The sequence below is a fragment of the Scomber scombrus genome, chromosome 3 (assembly GCF_963691925.1).
Source record: "Scomber scombrus chromosome 3, fScoSco1.1, whole genome shotgun sequence".
In the NCBI taxonomy this organism is placed as follows: domain Eukaryota; kingdom Metazoa; phylum Chordata; class Actinopteri; order Scombriformes; family Scombridae; genus Scomber; species Scomber scombrus.
The window spans coordinates 20,301,698-20,318,096 of record NC_084972.1 but is presented as its reverse complement, the minus strand read 5'-3'; the positions used below and the strand labels follow the sequence as shown (position 1 = coordinate 20,318,096).

The following is a 16,399-nucleotide window of genomic DNA, read 5'->3' as shown; positions in this document are numbered from 1 at the left end:
ACTGTGACCTCCTGAATGATATTGGTTTTCTGTGGGTGGTCTGACTTGTTTGTAAAGACACGTTAAAGGTTTTATATCAAATTATAGGATCGGCTTTAGGTTTATAAATATTGTAGTTCTGTACCGCACTGTTATGGAAAATGAAATCCAGATTCATCAGTGTTTGAGACAGTGGAGGGGAGGGGGGACTTTGCACGCCCACTCAGCTGTGCTCGGGACTCAGAGGCACCCCCTATGTGAAAGCATTCCGGATGTCTACGCCGTTCAGTCTCATCTCACTCTCTCTTCTTCATGATAAACTGCTTCCTTTTAAAAGTGTCAAACATCTGAAACATGCTCGTCCTGAGAGCTGCTCAGGTACAGCTCTCACCCTGATGTCTCTTCATGTTAGCTGTTGCTCCGTGGCTGGCCGGTTATGACAGATTATTTCCAGAGATGTGGCCGAGGTTGCACACCTCCGTTACTTGGAGACCGTCAGAAATGTCTGCGGAAAGTTTTCCTCCTCGGATGGAAGAAGTTTTGAGACAAAGCTGTTGCCACGGGACTGCTTTCTTTTCTGTTTAGGTAAGTTACACCAAAATATACTGAAGATTGTTTTTACTTTATATGTTGAAAAGTGGGACGTTTAATTTACCGAGTTTACTGTTTTAGGACTAAGCATCTGAGTATTAATGTTCCGAGCCTTCCTAAATGCACCTTTAATTGATTAATTTAGACAAACAGAGCTACCCGGAGTTAAAGTTGTTAACGTACACTTAAGTATGAACTTAAAGTCCGTGTAAATTGATTTGTATTAGGACATTATGGCTGCTCTTATTATGTCTTTTTTTGTTAATGCTAATTAGGCTATCATATATTACTGTACAGGATGTTCTGTGATATACCAACGTGTCCTGAACAAATCATTGGTAATAAGGCACCATATACAAAACATATACGTTAAGTCTACTCTATATGAAAATGACCTGAAGTAAAACTGACATTATGTAATAAGTATATATAAGCAGTGGAAGAAATACATTTACTCCAGCACTGTACTTATGAATTCAGTTTATAGCACTTCACTTGACTATTACCGTTTTATACTATTTTATACTTATAACTAAACTTCACTACATTTCTGAAGCACAGTGGTGGATGAAGTAGTCAGATCCCTTACTTAAGTAAAAGTACAAATACTCTCAACTGAAAATACCCAATTACAAATAAAACTCCTGAATTGAAACTGTTACTTAAGTAAAAGTACAGAATTATTATCAGCAACAGATACTGTAAATGTAATGGTAATGGTAAAAGTAGACTACTTGTTACACACACTGTGTTTTGTTATTGTAGTATCTTATATTGTTTACTTCTATCATGTAAGATCATTTTATTGTTTTAGTTTGTAGATGTGGAGCCAATTTTAGATACTTTGGGAAGATTTATAGTAACAGAACTTCATCATATATTATTTTATGTAAAATCTTCATCTGAAAAGTAACTAAAGCTGTCAGATAAATGTGGTGGAGTAGAAAAGTACAATGTTTCAATCTGAAATGCAGTGGAGTGGAAGTAGAAAGTAGCATGACATTGAAATACCCAAGTACCTCATAGTTGTACTTAAATACAGCCCAAGAGTATTTAAAGTACAACTGCAACAAGGAACTGATCGCCATAAAATTAATCAACTATATCAATAATAGTTTCATCATTTCAGTCAGTTCTTAATACCAAAATTCCTCTTCAATCTGAAGATTTGCTGCATTTCTGTGTTTTATATCACTGTAAACTGTTTTTAAAAACATTTTTAGGTTTGGAATGTTGAAAAGACAAAATAAAACATTTGATGACATCACTTAGGACATAGGGAATGGACATTAATAATAAAATAATGAATGGAGTATTTTTAAATTGTGTACCTCAGTAAAGTATCTGTATCATGTTTTGATTCTAAATAGATCAGGGGTGGCAAACCATGTGCCATGGAGAGCCATGTGTATGCAGGTTTTCCTTCCAACCAAACACTTCAACAGGTGATTTCACTGATTAACACAGCTTCAGCCACAGGGGTGTGTTAATCAGTGAAATCACCTGTTGAAGTGTTTGGTTGGAAGGAAAACCTGCATACACATGGCTCTCCATGGCACATGGTTCGCCACCCCTGAAATAGATCAAAGCCAACATTCAGAGTCAATAGAATCAAATTGAAATGGGACCAAATAAATATCAATAAGCTGCCTGCAGAATACTGCAAATATAATGTAAAACTTTTTAAATGATTATGTTTTCAAGATCATTTTTAAATAAATAGTATATTTTGCAGTGTCTTTCAGTCTGTTTTAGCCTATTTTACTATCTGTAGTGGTGATGGAGGAGCACAGGGTCTGAGTGACACAATGTCTTTGGGGGAGTTCATCGAGCTCCGCGACCTGAGGCACAGCAAAGTGCAGGTCGACCTGACAGACACGCATTCACCATGCTCACCTCCTCGCCTGGAGAGAACCAACGCTCTGAGGATCAACTCAGCAAAGGTCCCTGATCTGCTGAGCCGGGTGGGCATCATCAGAGTCCTAAGCAGCACCCACGACCCCCAGCTCCCCGAAGGGAAGGGAGAAGGACACAACTTCCAACCCTGCAGCCATGCTCAGCCTACGTGGTGCGACCTGTGTGGAGACTTCATCTGGGGCCTTTACAAGCAGAGCCTGCGGTGTGTCAGTGAGTTGGCTTACGTAGGCTGTTTGTGCATCTGGGTGTGTGCATATGTGAATGCTCCCTGCATATGCATGAATAGGAATGAACGCAAGACCGAGCACAGAAGACCTGTGGTTGAAGAGGGGAAGATGCCGTCACAGACATAAAAATCCCCTTTATATTCAGCTGGTTAACTCATAGGCCTCTAAACTTTAACCACTTGATTTACCAAGTCATAAATGTTCTATATGTTTTTGTCTTTACATAAATACATAGATTGTTTGTCAAAAAGGCGTAAAGTCAGGATTATACTGTTTCCTGGTTGTTTGATTAGCAGTGTTTTCTTTTTACTCAAACATTATCTAACATGCATAAAAGTTGATTAAGTGGTTTTGGTGGTTTGGTCATCTTGCTCAAGACGAATCTCAGAGCGTGAAATAGTCCTGAACTTCCTGTTCATCAACTGAAATGCACTCAAATGTATCTGCAGTTTGAGTATAGCAATGAGTTTGCAGGAAAACAAATTTCATAATAGTAATCTAAAGCTGAAATCGCACTCAAATGATTTTTGAAACACTGACACAGACCTCACAATGATGATGACAAGGTGTCTCTTACCATGATGAGTATGAGTATTGTGTATCTTTGTTTGTTTTTTACACAACTGCACTCAACAGATGGTGTATTCCTATTTGTGTATCTTCAGTGTTTTTTTCCATGTATATATTTACACATTTTGAGACAAAGACTAGCAGAATAAGTGCAGATAAAACAAACTGCAGTGACCATTAATGGCCAGTGGAGGACCTCACACATTTACAATTGCCCTCTATGTATATTAACTTAATGATTTTGTCCACAGCATTATATATATATATATATATATATATATATATATATATATATATATATATATATATATATATATATATATATATATATATATATATATATATATATGTACTTATGTGTTTGGTAATGTTTAAACTTCGTAATTTTCCATTCTTTCAGATTGTAAATTTACTTGCCACTACCGCTGTCGTGCGCTGATTCAGTTGGACTGCAGCTGGGACCGAGGCTCTGTGGCTGACCACTCGTGTGTTGTCGAGCACACCATAGAAACAGACACAAATGTGGTAAGGACCTTTTGTAGCTTAGTGTTCTACAATAGTTCATGTGTAGCTGTGCCTTTCAAAGCAATCAAAGGTGATGGTAGTCACGGTCACGGATTTGTTTCTATGACATCTGCATCAAGAAATTATTGCCATGTTGAGTCCCTAATGTTACTATTAAAAACAAGACAGTCACTGAGGAAACTGGTCACTTCTACAGGCTTTGACACCGCCTGTGCACTTGCGTCATAAATCTGCTGGATTGCTTTACGGAACAAATCAATTGTTTTATGGCCAAAAATAGGAACCACTTTACACAGCAATAAATACACACAGTCCACCCAGTTCCACTATTCTCACTGCATAGCTTCAACTAAACATAACCTGAAATTGTCAAGATTTACTGTATGTTTACTATTATCAGTTACAGCTGTTCTTCAAAGCAATAAATACAGGGCGGCTCCAGGCACTGTAGAGGTGGACAGCAAACAACATCAAATCTGTGAAAGGAAGTAACAGGATATGATGGGGAAGTGTGTTCTTGTTGAGAAACAAGAAATGTTACAGGGAGAACATTTTGCAAGACCTGGTTCAGTTTATTGGTTGAGAATTAATTATTATTAATTTAATCTAATTTAATGAATTGATATTTTTCAGCTGTTCTATCTCTAAAGTCTTTTACGAGAGGAGTGGTCCGCACTGTGTGTTTTTCTGTACCACAGGAGTATAATTTATAAAGAGGGAAGTAAAGGCTACAGGCCAGTGACTGAGGCTACAGGCCAGTGACTGAGGCTACAGGCCAGTGACTGCTCGTGACAGCAGAGTTCTGGCTTTTATCAAGCACCTGTTGCTTATCAAAGGAGGAATGTAAAAACTTCAGCAAGCTGTTTAGGCGAGTGTGATATCATGACATGAAATGTTGGTGCTTTGGCTTGTCATAGCAGAAAAAACACAGGTGTAACTAATAACGTTAACGATTGCAGTGTTCCAGTAATTCATGCCATTGAGTCAGCATGTGCAGTGTTAGATCATAATTAGTGTTATTACTAACACCTGTGCTTTTCCTGATATGAAGCGTTAAAATACCTACCATGAAAACAACCTAATGCAAAACATACAAGCAAAACAAATAATATAACAAAATAAATGACAAAACATTCAGACAGAACCCAATCGTTATGTTTTGCAGGAAAAAAGGCATAAAAATTGTCATTTTTTCATTTTAATTTCTGTAAGAGCTGACAGAAGTTAAAATGGAAAATGTTAAGATATCTGTTGTACTATTGAAATGTTTTAACTTCGTCTCAGCAAGGGTTTGAAAGCCTGCTCAGTGTAAGAACAGTGAACTCCAATGTACTGCCAATAACTGTGCTGATTCGTAATGATGAGTCATTTGTAACGTAGCCAATTCACTAATGCAAACCAGCTCCTCAGCATATGAGACAAGCACATTGACGATAACTAGAAATGCCTTCATCAGTCTGGCAGTAATTCAGGGCCTTTAGTTTTTATGTTCTCTTTGAATCACTGCAAATATTTAAAAGGCTACAGTACAGGGTGCAGTGTTACAAATGCAATATTTTAAAAACATAGCCACTAAAAGAAATGTAACATTATTTTTTATCAACATACCTCATTTTAATTTTCAGTCTGCAGATTCTCAATATAAAAGCGAAAATGCTTGGAAATGAAGGTGCATCTCAAATAGGGTAACTTTATTGATCCCCCTATATATTAATTCTAAGCAGGTTTTGAGTACGTAGTGTGTTGATAGAGTAAAAAGTATACTCATACCAGAAAGTATGTATATTTAAAATGTAACACAATGCAATCAAAGCACAAAGAGGTGGAAGAGCTGCTCACAGCTGGACAAAAAGGTGAATGGTGGTGAAACGACTTGATTTTGAAAACAACAGTAATACATTTTGCTTCTTATTGGTAAAGTTTAATTAGCAATTGCATCCCAAAGTTTCATTCCTGCTATTATAAAATGGCAAATTATGTTGATTTTTATTCTAACAGTTGAAACAATAGCCTATACTATGACGATTAGTACTGTATGTACTTTGTAGGATGAGTATATTATGGATTCAGCATTCATCTGCTGAAAGTGGAAAACTTCTCTGTGCTCATTGCAAATCCATTTTCAAAGGACAGGCCTATGAAGATGATTTTTGACATCATAAATAGTTTGAAAGGTTCTCTGAGTCCAATATTCAACAAGTGTGGTGTGGAAATTTGAAGCCACTGCATTCTGCACACTGAGATTGGACTTTTAAATGTAGTAGGAGACATCTTGTGTACAGCGGTTAAACTTCGGAATTTTATATATTTGCTTCTTTTTTGGGAGATGTAGGCCTAATTTTAAGGATTTTAACAAGAACTAATTTCAGTGTCTGTACAGCTGACATGCTTTAGGGAAATAAACTCACATGTTGTCCACTGCTGTGTGTGGTGTGACTACATTGTCCCATGATCACATGACTGTGGTCATCTTCTGTGGCGGGGAAACAGCAGCAGCATCCCCATGAGAGGGAGGAAGAAAGGTTGTATCATTTTCCCAGGATGGCGAAGTCATGACCCGCCCTACTCTGCCTCTGATTGGCTGACCTCGATATTCCTATCCTAACCCTAACCAATCCCATTCCTCGATGAGTACACTCCGCAGCGAGTACTAGCCAATCAGAGGCAGTGTGGGACAGGTCATGACTTCGCCATCCTGGGAAAAAAAATTATGAGAAGGAGGAAGCGGCAGCAGCAGCAGACAGAGGGGGGTTGGATGGGGTGAAGTCTTTTTGGTATTTCCCCTCGTCGTCCAATCGCGACCGGCTGCGTTGTTTTTTGTGTATTTTCCAAACTCAACGGCCTGGGTGGGGCAATGCCGGGGGGGAGGAAGTGGTGCTGAGGGCGGGGGCCTGAATACATCCTGTTTCACACAGTTAGTACCCTGGAAACGTGGCCGGTAGGAGAAGTTAGTGGTAAAAAAAAAAGTCAGTAGGGTTTTGTTAACTAATTTCGACGTATTATCGAGACGCATTAGAGATATTTCATCGCCTTGAGAGAGAGTAGTTATCTGTAAGTGACTCCGTTAAAACGTGTTGAGAACATTTTCTTCTCTTTGGTCAAAGTTTTGTATCGGTAGTTCCGCATCGGACTTAACTGAAAGTAGTTTATTAGACATTGTTTGAGTCGACGTTACTGGGTTAAAGAAGGTTAAAACAGGAGTTAGTCAGCATGGCAAAGGTGGCGAACAGCTCGGACAAAACTCCCTCCTTTGAGATGACCTGGGGCAGCTCCACCAGCAGCGGCTACTGCAGCGAGGAGGAGGACACTGAGTTTGAACAGTACTTCACCGCCAGGACATCCTTCTTCCCCAAAACCGGGAAAGCAAACGTAAATGTTAAGAAGGTGAGAGGGAAAACTGTTTAGAAATAGACGCTACAAGTCCTAAATTAACTGTAAAAGTACGTCAGATTAGAGAGATGGGTGATGGGTGGTTCATGGAGGGGTTACACTCGCGTTATTTGACATTTATAACCCTGGTGTGGCAGTCGTTTTGTGTCAATTGAGAACTTTTTCATTGTATTTAAGGGGTCATACATCAGGATTAGTTTCTCAGGAGCACCTCTGTGGCTGAGAAGTTTGTGTTTTGCTCAAGGGTCACTGGTAGTGTAAAGATGATGCTTGCCAAGTGAACCCAGGGCTTGTAAGCTGATGGGTGGAGTTCAGGTTCCTCCAGTTTTGAGTAAACATACTTAACTAGTTGTGAGCTTTATTTAAAAAAAACCCATTGCATGTCAACACCGGTCGGGTTGAAAACCATAATCACACATTTAATGTACAGGCCCACAGCTGACCTTAAACTGAAAACATCCCAAATGATGTGTTTCATGACGCACATCCGCACCTCAGATTTCCAGCCCAACACCCACCATTCATTCACCGGTCTCTCAAGTTTTATCACACTAATTTCTCAATCACAGTTGAGTCACTGGTTGTTGTTTCTTTTAAGTTCCTCATTTTCGGTTCCCTTTTGTCACCCACGACGCCCGACTGGGCGATCGGGTTTCTTTACAGAGAAACAGAAGTTGTTTACTGTAAAACTCAGACATTTATAATCCCGCGTCCCTCTACAGGCACCGTGTTTATTTTATGTTGCTGGCACAGTCTACACAATATTTATATGACACTCCTTATGTGGGCATGTAGAGAAGCAGTTTATTTTCCATATTGGGAGGCTCAACTTGGCCCTCATATTGATTTATTGGCTGGTTAACAGCAACACATTAACTTTTAAGTCTTTCAATCTCCCTAAGGATTGCTACAATTGATCTTGTTCAGCTTAACATCGATTTATAGGCTACCCAGCTCCTTGCTTGGTTTGCTTTTCATTAGGTACTCTAGTGTTCAACAGCTCATTAAATTGGATGGAGGTAGGAAAAACGTTTGATCACAATGAAGCTTCCTGCATTTGTGCAAAAATGTTTGCACAAAAGTTTAAAAATGACAAATGTGCATATCTGTTAGAGCAAATGTAGGCAGTGGACAAAGGATTTTGTAGATAGTGATCTTTGGATTTTACTTCTACTCCCACCAAGAGGAAGTGGCTGGCGTACAGTATGGAAATAGATTTGTGCTGCCTCACAGCTCTGTTGAATTTTGGTTTTATACAGGAAATACCAAGTGGTCAGTTGACACAGGAAAAGCCCTAATTGAGCTAACTGTAACGCAGATACTACAGGCCCAATGTCCATGACTGAAACATGAGTGAAGCATGACTACTAGTGTGCGGTTGATGAGGCAGCTGACTTCACAGGATGTGCCTGTAAAACAAGGGAGGACATTGTCTCTCCCACTTGTGGGAGCCTAAGAGGGGAGTCTATTTTTATATGAATACCATGTTGAGGAATGCAGTGCTGGGCCGTTGGTCGCAGTCATAGCAAACAGCTGCAAGTTCCTCCTTTCCTCCCCTCCTCCCCTCGTCCTCTCTCCTCCCGTTCAGCCCTACTACTGCAAGAGAGCAGAGCATGTCCAACAGGATTGGGCAGCGCTGACATCATCGTTTTTTCTCTTCTGCTACGTTGACAGGAAGTTCGCTGTCTGATGCAACTGGTGCTCACTGTTAGAAAGAGTGAAGCCAAACAGAAAGCCAACAAACGAAACCTTTTCTAAAGTGTTGGGGCGTTTGTAATACTCCTCCACACATTTTTAAACAATCCTATTGGAACAAAACCTTGTTTAATGTTGGGTTAAAATCACATTTTGATCACAGGGCTGTTGCTTAACTGTTGAAGTTGTAAAGATTGTACCACACTGACTCAATGCAGTAAAACACACACAATCTCAATTCCTGAAAGACACATTTTCATAAGAATATGAAATCAGGGTATTATTTTCCAATGAGAACGCCCTCGTGAACAGCTCTTTCTTTATCAGAAGTGTCATTGTAGTGATTGGATAGATATTGGACGCCCCAAACGTCTTTACAGAAAATTTAATTTTTGAGTAGCAAATGTTACAACCCAATATCGTATCAAGTGTTCCCTCTTGTTCCCTCTTGTACTGGTTTATTGTCGGGCTGGGCTCTCTCGCTTCTCTTGTTGTGGTTTGGAGTGGAGCGCTGACATCTGGTGGCTAAACACTGTAACTGTTTTTTTTCTAGGATGAACAAATTGTATCAGGGAAGCAGGAGTTGTCAACTGCAGATATTCAGGTGAAGTTGAGGGAGTACAACGCTCAAATCAACAGCAATCTGTTCATGAACATGGTGAGTATTTGCAATTTGTACCAAGCTCATGCATTTTAATATAAATGTGTTCTTCCATCAGTGTAACGTTTTATTTTTCTCAACAGAACAAGGATGGTTCCTACACTGGCTTCATAAAGGTGCAGTTTAAGCTGGCGCGGCCGGTGTCAGTTCCAACGCCAAAGAAAGGAGCACATGATGCTGGAGCGAGGAAGTCTGCGGGAGTGAAGCGCCGCACCTCTTTCTACCTGCCAAAGGATGCATCCAAGCACCTGCACATCAGCTCTCGCACTTCTGCTCGTGAAGTCATCGAGGCTTTGCTGAAGAAGTTTACTGTGGTGGACAATCCTGGCAAGTTTGCTCTGTTTGAACGCAGCGAGCGCCATGACCAAGGTATTCACTACATTTACATGTTGAACTCTTGTCTTTTTCTTATCTCTTCTTGTTTGTATTACTTTTTAATTGAAGTATGTTTTTAAATTAAGTGGTTTTTTTTATCTATATCTTCAGTTTATCTTCGTAAGCTGCCTGATGATGAGCATCCCCTCCGCCTGCGTCTGAATGCTGGACCCAATGAGAAAGTTCTGGGTTTTGTTCTGAAAGAGAACGAAACTGGAGAAGTCAATGTGAGTATAACATGAACAGACTTATAACTAAAAAATCAAAACAACATGTTTGAACCTCCAAAGATTGTTTATGTACTCAACATACACTAATATAGTTTTCTCTGCTTTCTACCTGCAGTGGCATGCCTTCTCCATGCCCGAGTTGAAGAACTTCCTGCGTATCCTGCAGCGTGAAGAAGAGGAGCACGTCAAGCAGATAGTGCAGCGTTACGCCCTTGCCCGCATCAAGATGCAGGAGGCTTTGGCTGGCTCCACTCCTGGCTGAGACGACTCTGCGCGCGGGGTTTGAACGTGCACCTCTTGGCTGGACCATCACCTGATGATGATGATGATGATGATGACCAGTCATCGCTGCATCCTAAGATCCCAGATAACACAACTCAAAAACGCCTCTTCGGTGAACGAGAGAGTGAGAATAGGGCGCAAGACAATGAGAGAGAGCTAGCGCGAATGTGCGTGTGAGATGATGCGAAAGATGAGAAGTGCCTTACACCTGGAGAGTCTGATGTGCCTGAGAGAATGAGTTGCGAAAAAATTGAAGACTGGCAGATGAGACGGCGGGTGTATCCATTAATGTTTTTCATTTTTGGGTACCATCTGATTGTCCTGTGAACCTCAGTTGTGTCACTTTAACTTTAGTGATGATTTTCCTATTTTACAATATTGAAAATGTATTTGGCAATCGTGCAATTTTAGAAATAGTGCTGGAGTCGAGCACTGTGTTGTTCCATTCCCGACATTTTTGTAGAATACAAAATTGGTAACGTGTGCCATCAAGTTTAGATACATTCAGTCTAGTCCCAGAACAACCAAGGCTGGATTAATATCCATCATTGTTCCTACACACTCGTTGATACAACCTTACTACAGTGCATGTAGCCTGCTAACCACTAATCACTTGCCCAGACAGTCAAAAATAAATTAATTTTCTTGGAAACATTTTTTATTTTATTCTGATTAGATAACACTGCTGTCAGGTAGAAACCTCGTAACCCCAGATTTTATTTTGGACATATAAGGTTTCAGACAGTGAAGATAATTATCACCATCGTTTTGCTGAGGAGCCCGACAATAAAAAAAAAAAAAAATGCACACATTTTTTTTACTCCCATAATTGAGGGCCCCTTTCTACTCAGGGGCCCCTGGGCACTTGCCCAGATTTCCCGTATGGTAGATTCGGCCATGAGAACAACACCCCCTACAAACCAAAATCATCTTGATGAATGTCATTTTGTCAGAAGTTAAATACAATCGTAGCTGAAAGGTATAAATGGATTTTCATTAGACCCCGTCTCCAAAGTCTGCCATGTCCTCTGAATACCCCTGATGGGTGCAACTCTTTTTTTATTTTAATGTCAATTTGTGAGTATGACTGTTGTATGGACATTTGTATGCAGTTATGAATGTCAGAGAGAGCCGTGTCAAAGTCACTCTGGTTGACTGGAATCTTGAATGAATTTTGATATACATGTTTCACTGACTGGAAGCTGTTTTGTAAGTCTCTATATTTGTTTTTCTGCCTTTTTAACAAATGTTCGTTTTTTTCCAGTTCACTTTAATTGTATCCGTGTATGCACACATGTACATGTTGTAGCAGCCTTCAAAATATCGTGATAAATGTGCAACTGCGACCAGTAAAACATTTCCCAGTTCTGTCAAGTTTTTGTATTTTTTCAATGTCAAATATGAATGAGAAAAAGACTCTAAAATGGTTACTAGTTAAAATCACCTATATTTAACATTGAATTTCATATGTGTAAACTGTTTAAACAGTAGAGACACTTAAAATATAGACATAGATAATTGAAAGCTAAAATGAATTGAAGTTCAGATCCTGGATGTTGAGTTGTCGCTCAGCCTTAGATCAGCTGATCACCTCGTCGCATCGACCAAAACAGCTAACGCTAGCTGACATAGCTGCTGATTACAGTTATGACAGGACATGAAGATTTAACAGTGTACGATCAGGTAGGATAATATCAGGATGTATATATTCATAGGGCTGTTTTAGTGCTGTAGGTCAAAGATAATGTGTTATTTATCGTGTAGCTACTTGAGCTAACCTGCGTCAGTGGCAGAAGCTAACAGGCTAGCTCACCTAATGGTGCAGGTAGCAGGTTATTATTAGCCACGTCGACTGAATACCAGACACGCTTGTAATAAATATAGGCAGTGCGAAGTAGCGATAAAACGATAGATGTGTTAGTAATAATGTATTAAGTGATTAATTAGATGAATCAGATTGCGTTTAGAGCTCGGTTGTTTGGCCCAGTAGGTTAGCTTCCTGTAAAGCTAGCAGCATGTAACGCAAAGACTAGAATATGCTATGAAATGTTATTTTTAGTGAGATATGTTTATTACTTTATCTAAGCTTGACGATCTTAATAAATATCGTGTCAGCATTTGGTTTGATGCAGCGTCGTCTACAAATGACAATCTAAAAAAATAAATAAAATAAAATTGGTATTAACCACATTGACACGACTGCAAACTGTAAAAGTGCATAGTAATCGACAAATTAGACCCCATCAGTCGACAGTCTCTTACTAAATAAATGGTGCATTGAATGAGGCAGCAGAATTACAGCACCAAGCAGTGAAAGTCTGATTGGATATGTGTCCTGTCTTTGTGCAATGTTACTTTCCAGATCCTGACTCTAGTCAAGTTTTGAGAGTTGCTCGCCACCAACCAGATTGAAAGCTTCAACGGGGGGCTATTAATGCCTTATCTCTGAGAGAATGGGAGGAAGTGGATCCAAAGCCAAAGGTGTCTGGCCTTTCTCAGGCAGTGGAGCTGGAGGCGACTCTGCTACTGATGGGAATGAACAATCTTTGGCCCGGGTCAAAGGGTCCAGAAATGCAACGCCTTTTGTTTTTACCAGGCGGAGGTAAATACTGATTTATTGGCAATTGGGGGACTTCACTGCCACAGCAGACACAGCATTGTCTTACCATACATAAAAATGGTACCAAAGAGTTACACACTGTGGGGAATGTAGGTTTTAAGCCGGATTGGTACTCAGTGCCGGCAGATACTCTTTACTAAGGTATCAGAATCAGGAGAGAAAATAGTTAAATGCATCCCTATTAAAAAGTGTCAGGTAAATCAAATCACAGTATGTTCTATTTCATATCTCTTGTCGGTACTGTACTGACTAGTAGGTATTTTGGGTTTTATCCATTGATGTTTTAAGATATCCATCTCCTGAGATTTCTGCTACCACCCCAACTGAGTATAATGGAGATGAATAGAGTTTAATTTATGGTGCTCAGGGGCTCTGTATGTTTCTAGAGATAATGTCCAAGTTAAATTGGATAACTTGACTTAAGAAATAGTCCCAATGAAAACTGTCCACAGTGAGGTGTGTGGATCAGTTCAATTTAATAACTTCATTCATTCCTAGTGGAGTACTTAAAGGATCAAAGTTTTCCTTGCTGTTATCGGTCCTCCTGTTCAGACGGGCTATTAAAAGATCCACTTCAGTGTTAGTGACGGGGGCTAAAATTCAGTGTGTCCACACAGTCATTTTGTGCAAAAATGTATTTAAAAGTTTATGTGAAGTTTATATGAGGCTTCATCAGCCTGAGTTAGTCATATCAAGTTGATATCTGCCACATTTACAGTCTTTTTAGCATCGAGTTCCCTCTTTGTGTTTCTTCAGACAGAGTTGCCCTGTTGAGCTGCTGTGGAAGTTACGTAACAAAAAGAGAGACAATGGTCTTAAAAAGACTTGTACTTGGAAAGATATCTACTTGATCTACTTGACTATTTTGGACAGAAGTTTCATATTAGCTTCAGATTAACTTTTAAATACATTTTTACACAGAAGTGAGATTTAGTGAAAATGAAAATGAGTTTTGGCCCCCATTACTTACATTGAACATTATGAAGGGATCTCCTAAAAGGTCAGTATGAAGAAATGGAGAAATAATTATAGTAAGAAAAATCTGTTTGAATTGGGCACCTGAATCAGACTTGAGACAGGTTGTGAACCTGTCCTTTAAGAAGTATACAAAGCAAAGCACCCACACCCACCTACCTCTTAAACCTGTAGTACAAAATAATTCAATAAATAGTTAAGTAGTAGTCAGTTACTGCGGGTGGAAATCTAAAAAACGTTGCACATGAAACTGAAACTCTGCGTGCCTAGATAACACTATGAGAAAACCGTAGTATTGGTATATTTTGGATGCAATTACCCTTTTAATATTCAGTTCAGTTTGAGATGATGCCTCTTTTGTCACACAGTTTCCTAATGTTGTATTTTTTTGTTGTGTCGGTAGTTCTTTGTACTATGACGAAGACGGCGATCTCGCCCATGAATTCTATGAAGAGACAGTGGTGACAAAAAATGGCAGGAAGAAGTCCAAGTTGAAGAGGATTCAAAAAAATTTGATCCCACAGGTGAACGACAGCCAGATTTTGGCAATAATGTTTACATTGTTGATCAGTGTTTTGAATGATTTGTCAATCTGAATATTGTTGGTTTTATTTTTCAGGGCATTGTGAAGCTCGACCACCCGTGTATACATGTAGACTTCCCCATCGTCCTCTGTGAGGTGTGAAATGTTGCACAGGACAGATCTTACATGAAGTGCTGCCACAGGAACTCTTCTTAGAAAAAAGAGTGGGACCAAAGTCTTGTTCCAATGTCAAGCATTGTGGACAAGACTGAAACTGTGGGGTCTGAAGAGAAAAAAAAGTGAAATTCAATATGACATATTCAACTGATGCATTGAATGAAATGTTATACATTTGAATTCAGCTATCATCACAGGGTGCCCTGTTATCCTAAAATTCATATTTTGATATTCACAGAAGTAGTGAAGGTACAGGTTGTGTTTCCACTACCCAGCTGATATGTAAGCAGTCATAGAGAATACGTCAAACTGAGCTGTCTCTCTCGTGAGTTTTTTGCAGGGAAAAACATCCTTGACGTGAAAAGGCTTTAACGATGTATGCCTTCTATGAGACGTAGAGTGGTAGAAACTGTGTGTCCCTGTATGTGTATGTGTGTGCAGTTAGGTTCGTTTGAGTGAATGTGCGTCAGAGGGATGCAAGTTGTTGTTCGAGGGAAGGATCATGAAGGATTGTGAAATTTATTGTATATATCGTCACGTTCTGTATTGTCATGTCTGAGTCTGTCTCTTACTGAAGCTCAGACCTGCACTAGTGAACATAATGTACTGTACATAATTTCAGATTTCTTAGTTGGAAATACTTGAATAAATGGTTTACTGAGCTGAATTTCTCGAATCAAGAAATCCTTTACAATATTGGTGGTGCCCTTTGATTATCAGTGAGATCTGTCATAACAACATCTGAGTTTTTGTCACATACACTTCTTGATGTAAACTGCTGAAAATGTTCATATTTAAAAGGATAGTTTAACAGTTTGGGAAATGTGCTTATTTGTGTAAAGTTACACAAGAGGATTAAAGTTCACAGTTAATAGCTTTTCAAGTTTTAACACAATAGTCAGATTCCCATATGTATATGAAACAGGTTTTTTCTTGCCAAATGCACTCCAAATGCACTGTCCTTGTTTTGTACACAAAGTTAATCTGAAGATGAGGCTTCAGTGGTCTTGGTTAGTCAAATAAAGTGCCTATCTTCCACAGTTAACTTTTTTAGTTTCTCCGATTCCCTTTTTGTTTTTCCCTGGACAGTTTTTTCCCTGTTCAGCTGCAGTGGAAGGATCAAGCAAAAATATGGAATTTGGCACTAAAAAGACAAACTTTTAAAACATATCCACTCAATTCAATGCCTAATTTTAGCTTCGGATAAACTTTTAAATACAGTTCTGCATGCAAGCAGGATGTGGATATTGTCAGTCATCACTTACATTGTAGGAAGGCATCTCTTAATGGCTATTATGAACAGGAAGAATGATAACAGCAAGAAAAACCTCTTTCAATGTTTATATGGATACCTGACTATTGTTTTAAGATGGACTTGAAAAATTGTGAACCTATCTTTTTTTTTTTTAATCTTTATGTAACTCATACTGTTCTTTTCCATATGGATTAATCAAATCAGATATGTTAATCAATGAGCATTTGAGATGCTGATAGGAAGAGTTTGTTACCTTTGGTTGGAGCTAGGTCAGTTGTTTCTTCTGTTTCCCCCGTCTTTATGCTAAGGTGAGATAACCAGCTGCTGGCTCCAGCTTCATTGTGTGCAGACATTAGTGTATCAGTCTTATCTAAATCTCCAAAAAGTCAATAAGCATATTTCCCAAA

At 39.2% G+C, this 16,399-nt stretch overlaps 2 protein-coding genes across 4 annotated transcripts; both read left to right on the top strand.

Moving 5' to 3' along the window:
* Nucleotides 1–267: 267 nt before the first annotated feature.
* Nucleotides 268–11,929, top strand: LOC133977786 (ras association domain-containing protein 1-like). 2 transcript variants are annotated; one of them, XM_062416066.1, is made up of 7 exons: nt 268–564; nt 2,345–2,697; nt 3,685–3,809; nt 9,448–9,552; nt 9,639–9,924; nt 10,042–10,157; nt 10,276–11,929. In XM_062416066.1, the coding sequence occupies exons 2-7, from the start codon at nt 2,379–2,381 to the stop codon at nt 10,420–10,422; spliced, it is 1,098 nt and encodes a 365-aa protein (XP_062272050.1). In that variant the 5' UTR covers nt 268–564; nt 2,345–2,378; the 3' UTR covers nt 10,423–11,929. The 2 variants fall into 2 exon arrangements, with proteins under 2 accessions (XP_062272050.1, XP_062272051.1); XM_062416067.1 differs by lacking the exons at nt 268–564; nt 2,345–2,697; nt 3,685–3,809 and adding an exon at nt 6,744–7,193.
* Nucleotides 11,930–12,012: 83 nt separating this feature from the next.
* On the top strand, nt 12,013–15,395 carry tusc2a (tumor suppressor 2, mitochondrial calcium regulator a). Of its 2 annotated transcripts, XM_062415777.1 has the most exons (4): nt 12,013–12,125; nt 12,805–13,044; nt 14,441–14,561; nt 14,657–15,395. In XM_062415777.1, the coding sequence occupies exons 2-4, from the start codon at nt 12,896–12,898 to the stop codon at nt 14,720–14,722; spliced, it is 336 nt and encodes a 111-aa protein (XP_062271761.1). In that variant the 5' UTR covers nt 12,013–12,125; nt 12,805–12,895; the 3' UTR covers nt 14,723–15,395. The 2 variants fall into 2 exon arrangements, with proteins under 2 accessions (XP_062271761.1, XP_062271760.1); XM_062415776.1 differs by lacking the exon at nt 12,013–12,125 and having other exon boundaries at nt 12,146–13,044.
* Nucleotides 15,396–16,399: the final 1,004 nt, after the last annotated feature.

What these genes read in the sequence shown, in the direction of transcription:
- LOC133977786 (XM_062416066.1), top strand. Translation starts at nt 2,379, where the DNA reads ATGTCTTTGGGGGAGTTCATCGAGCTCCGCGACCTGAGGCACAGCAAA. An exon ending in GCAGAGCCTGCGGTGTGTCA is followed by an intron (nt 2,698 to 3,684) that starts GTGAGTTGGCTT and finishes CCATTCTTTCAG; the next exon opens with ATTGTAAATTTACTTGCCAC. An exon ending in ACGAAACTGGAGAAGTCAAT is followed by an intron (nt 10,158 to 10,275) that starts GTGAGTATAACA and finishes TTCTACCTGCAG; the next exon opens with TGGCATGCCTTCTCCATGCC.
- tusc2a (XM_062415777.1), top strand. Translation starts at nt 12,896, where the DNA reads ATGGGAGGAAGTGGATCCAAAGCCAAAGGTGTCTGGCCTTTCTCAGGC. An exon ending in TTTGTTTTTACCAGGCGGAG is followed by an intron (nt 13,045 to 14,440) that starts GTAAATACTGAT and finishes TTGTGTCGGTAG; the next exon opens with TTCTTTGTACTATGACGAAG. An exon ending in AAAAAAATTTGATCCCACAG is followed by an intron (nt 14,562 to 14,656) that starts GTGAACGACAGC and finishes TTTATTTTTCAG; the next exon opens with GGCATTGTGAAGCTCGACCA.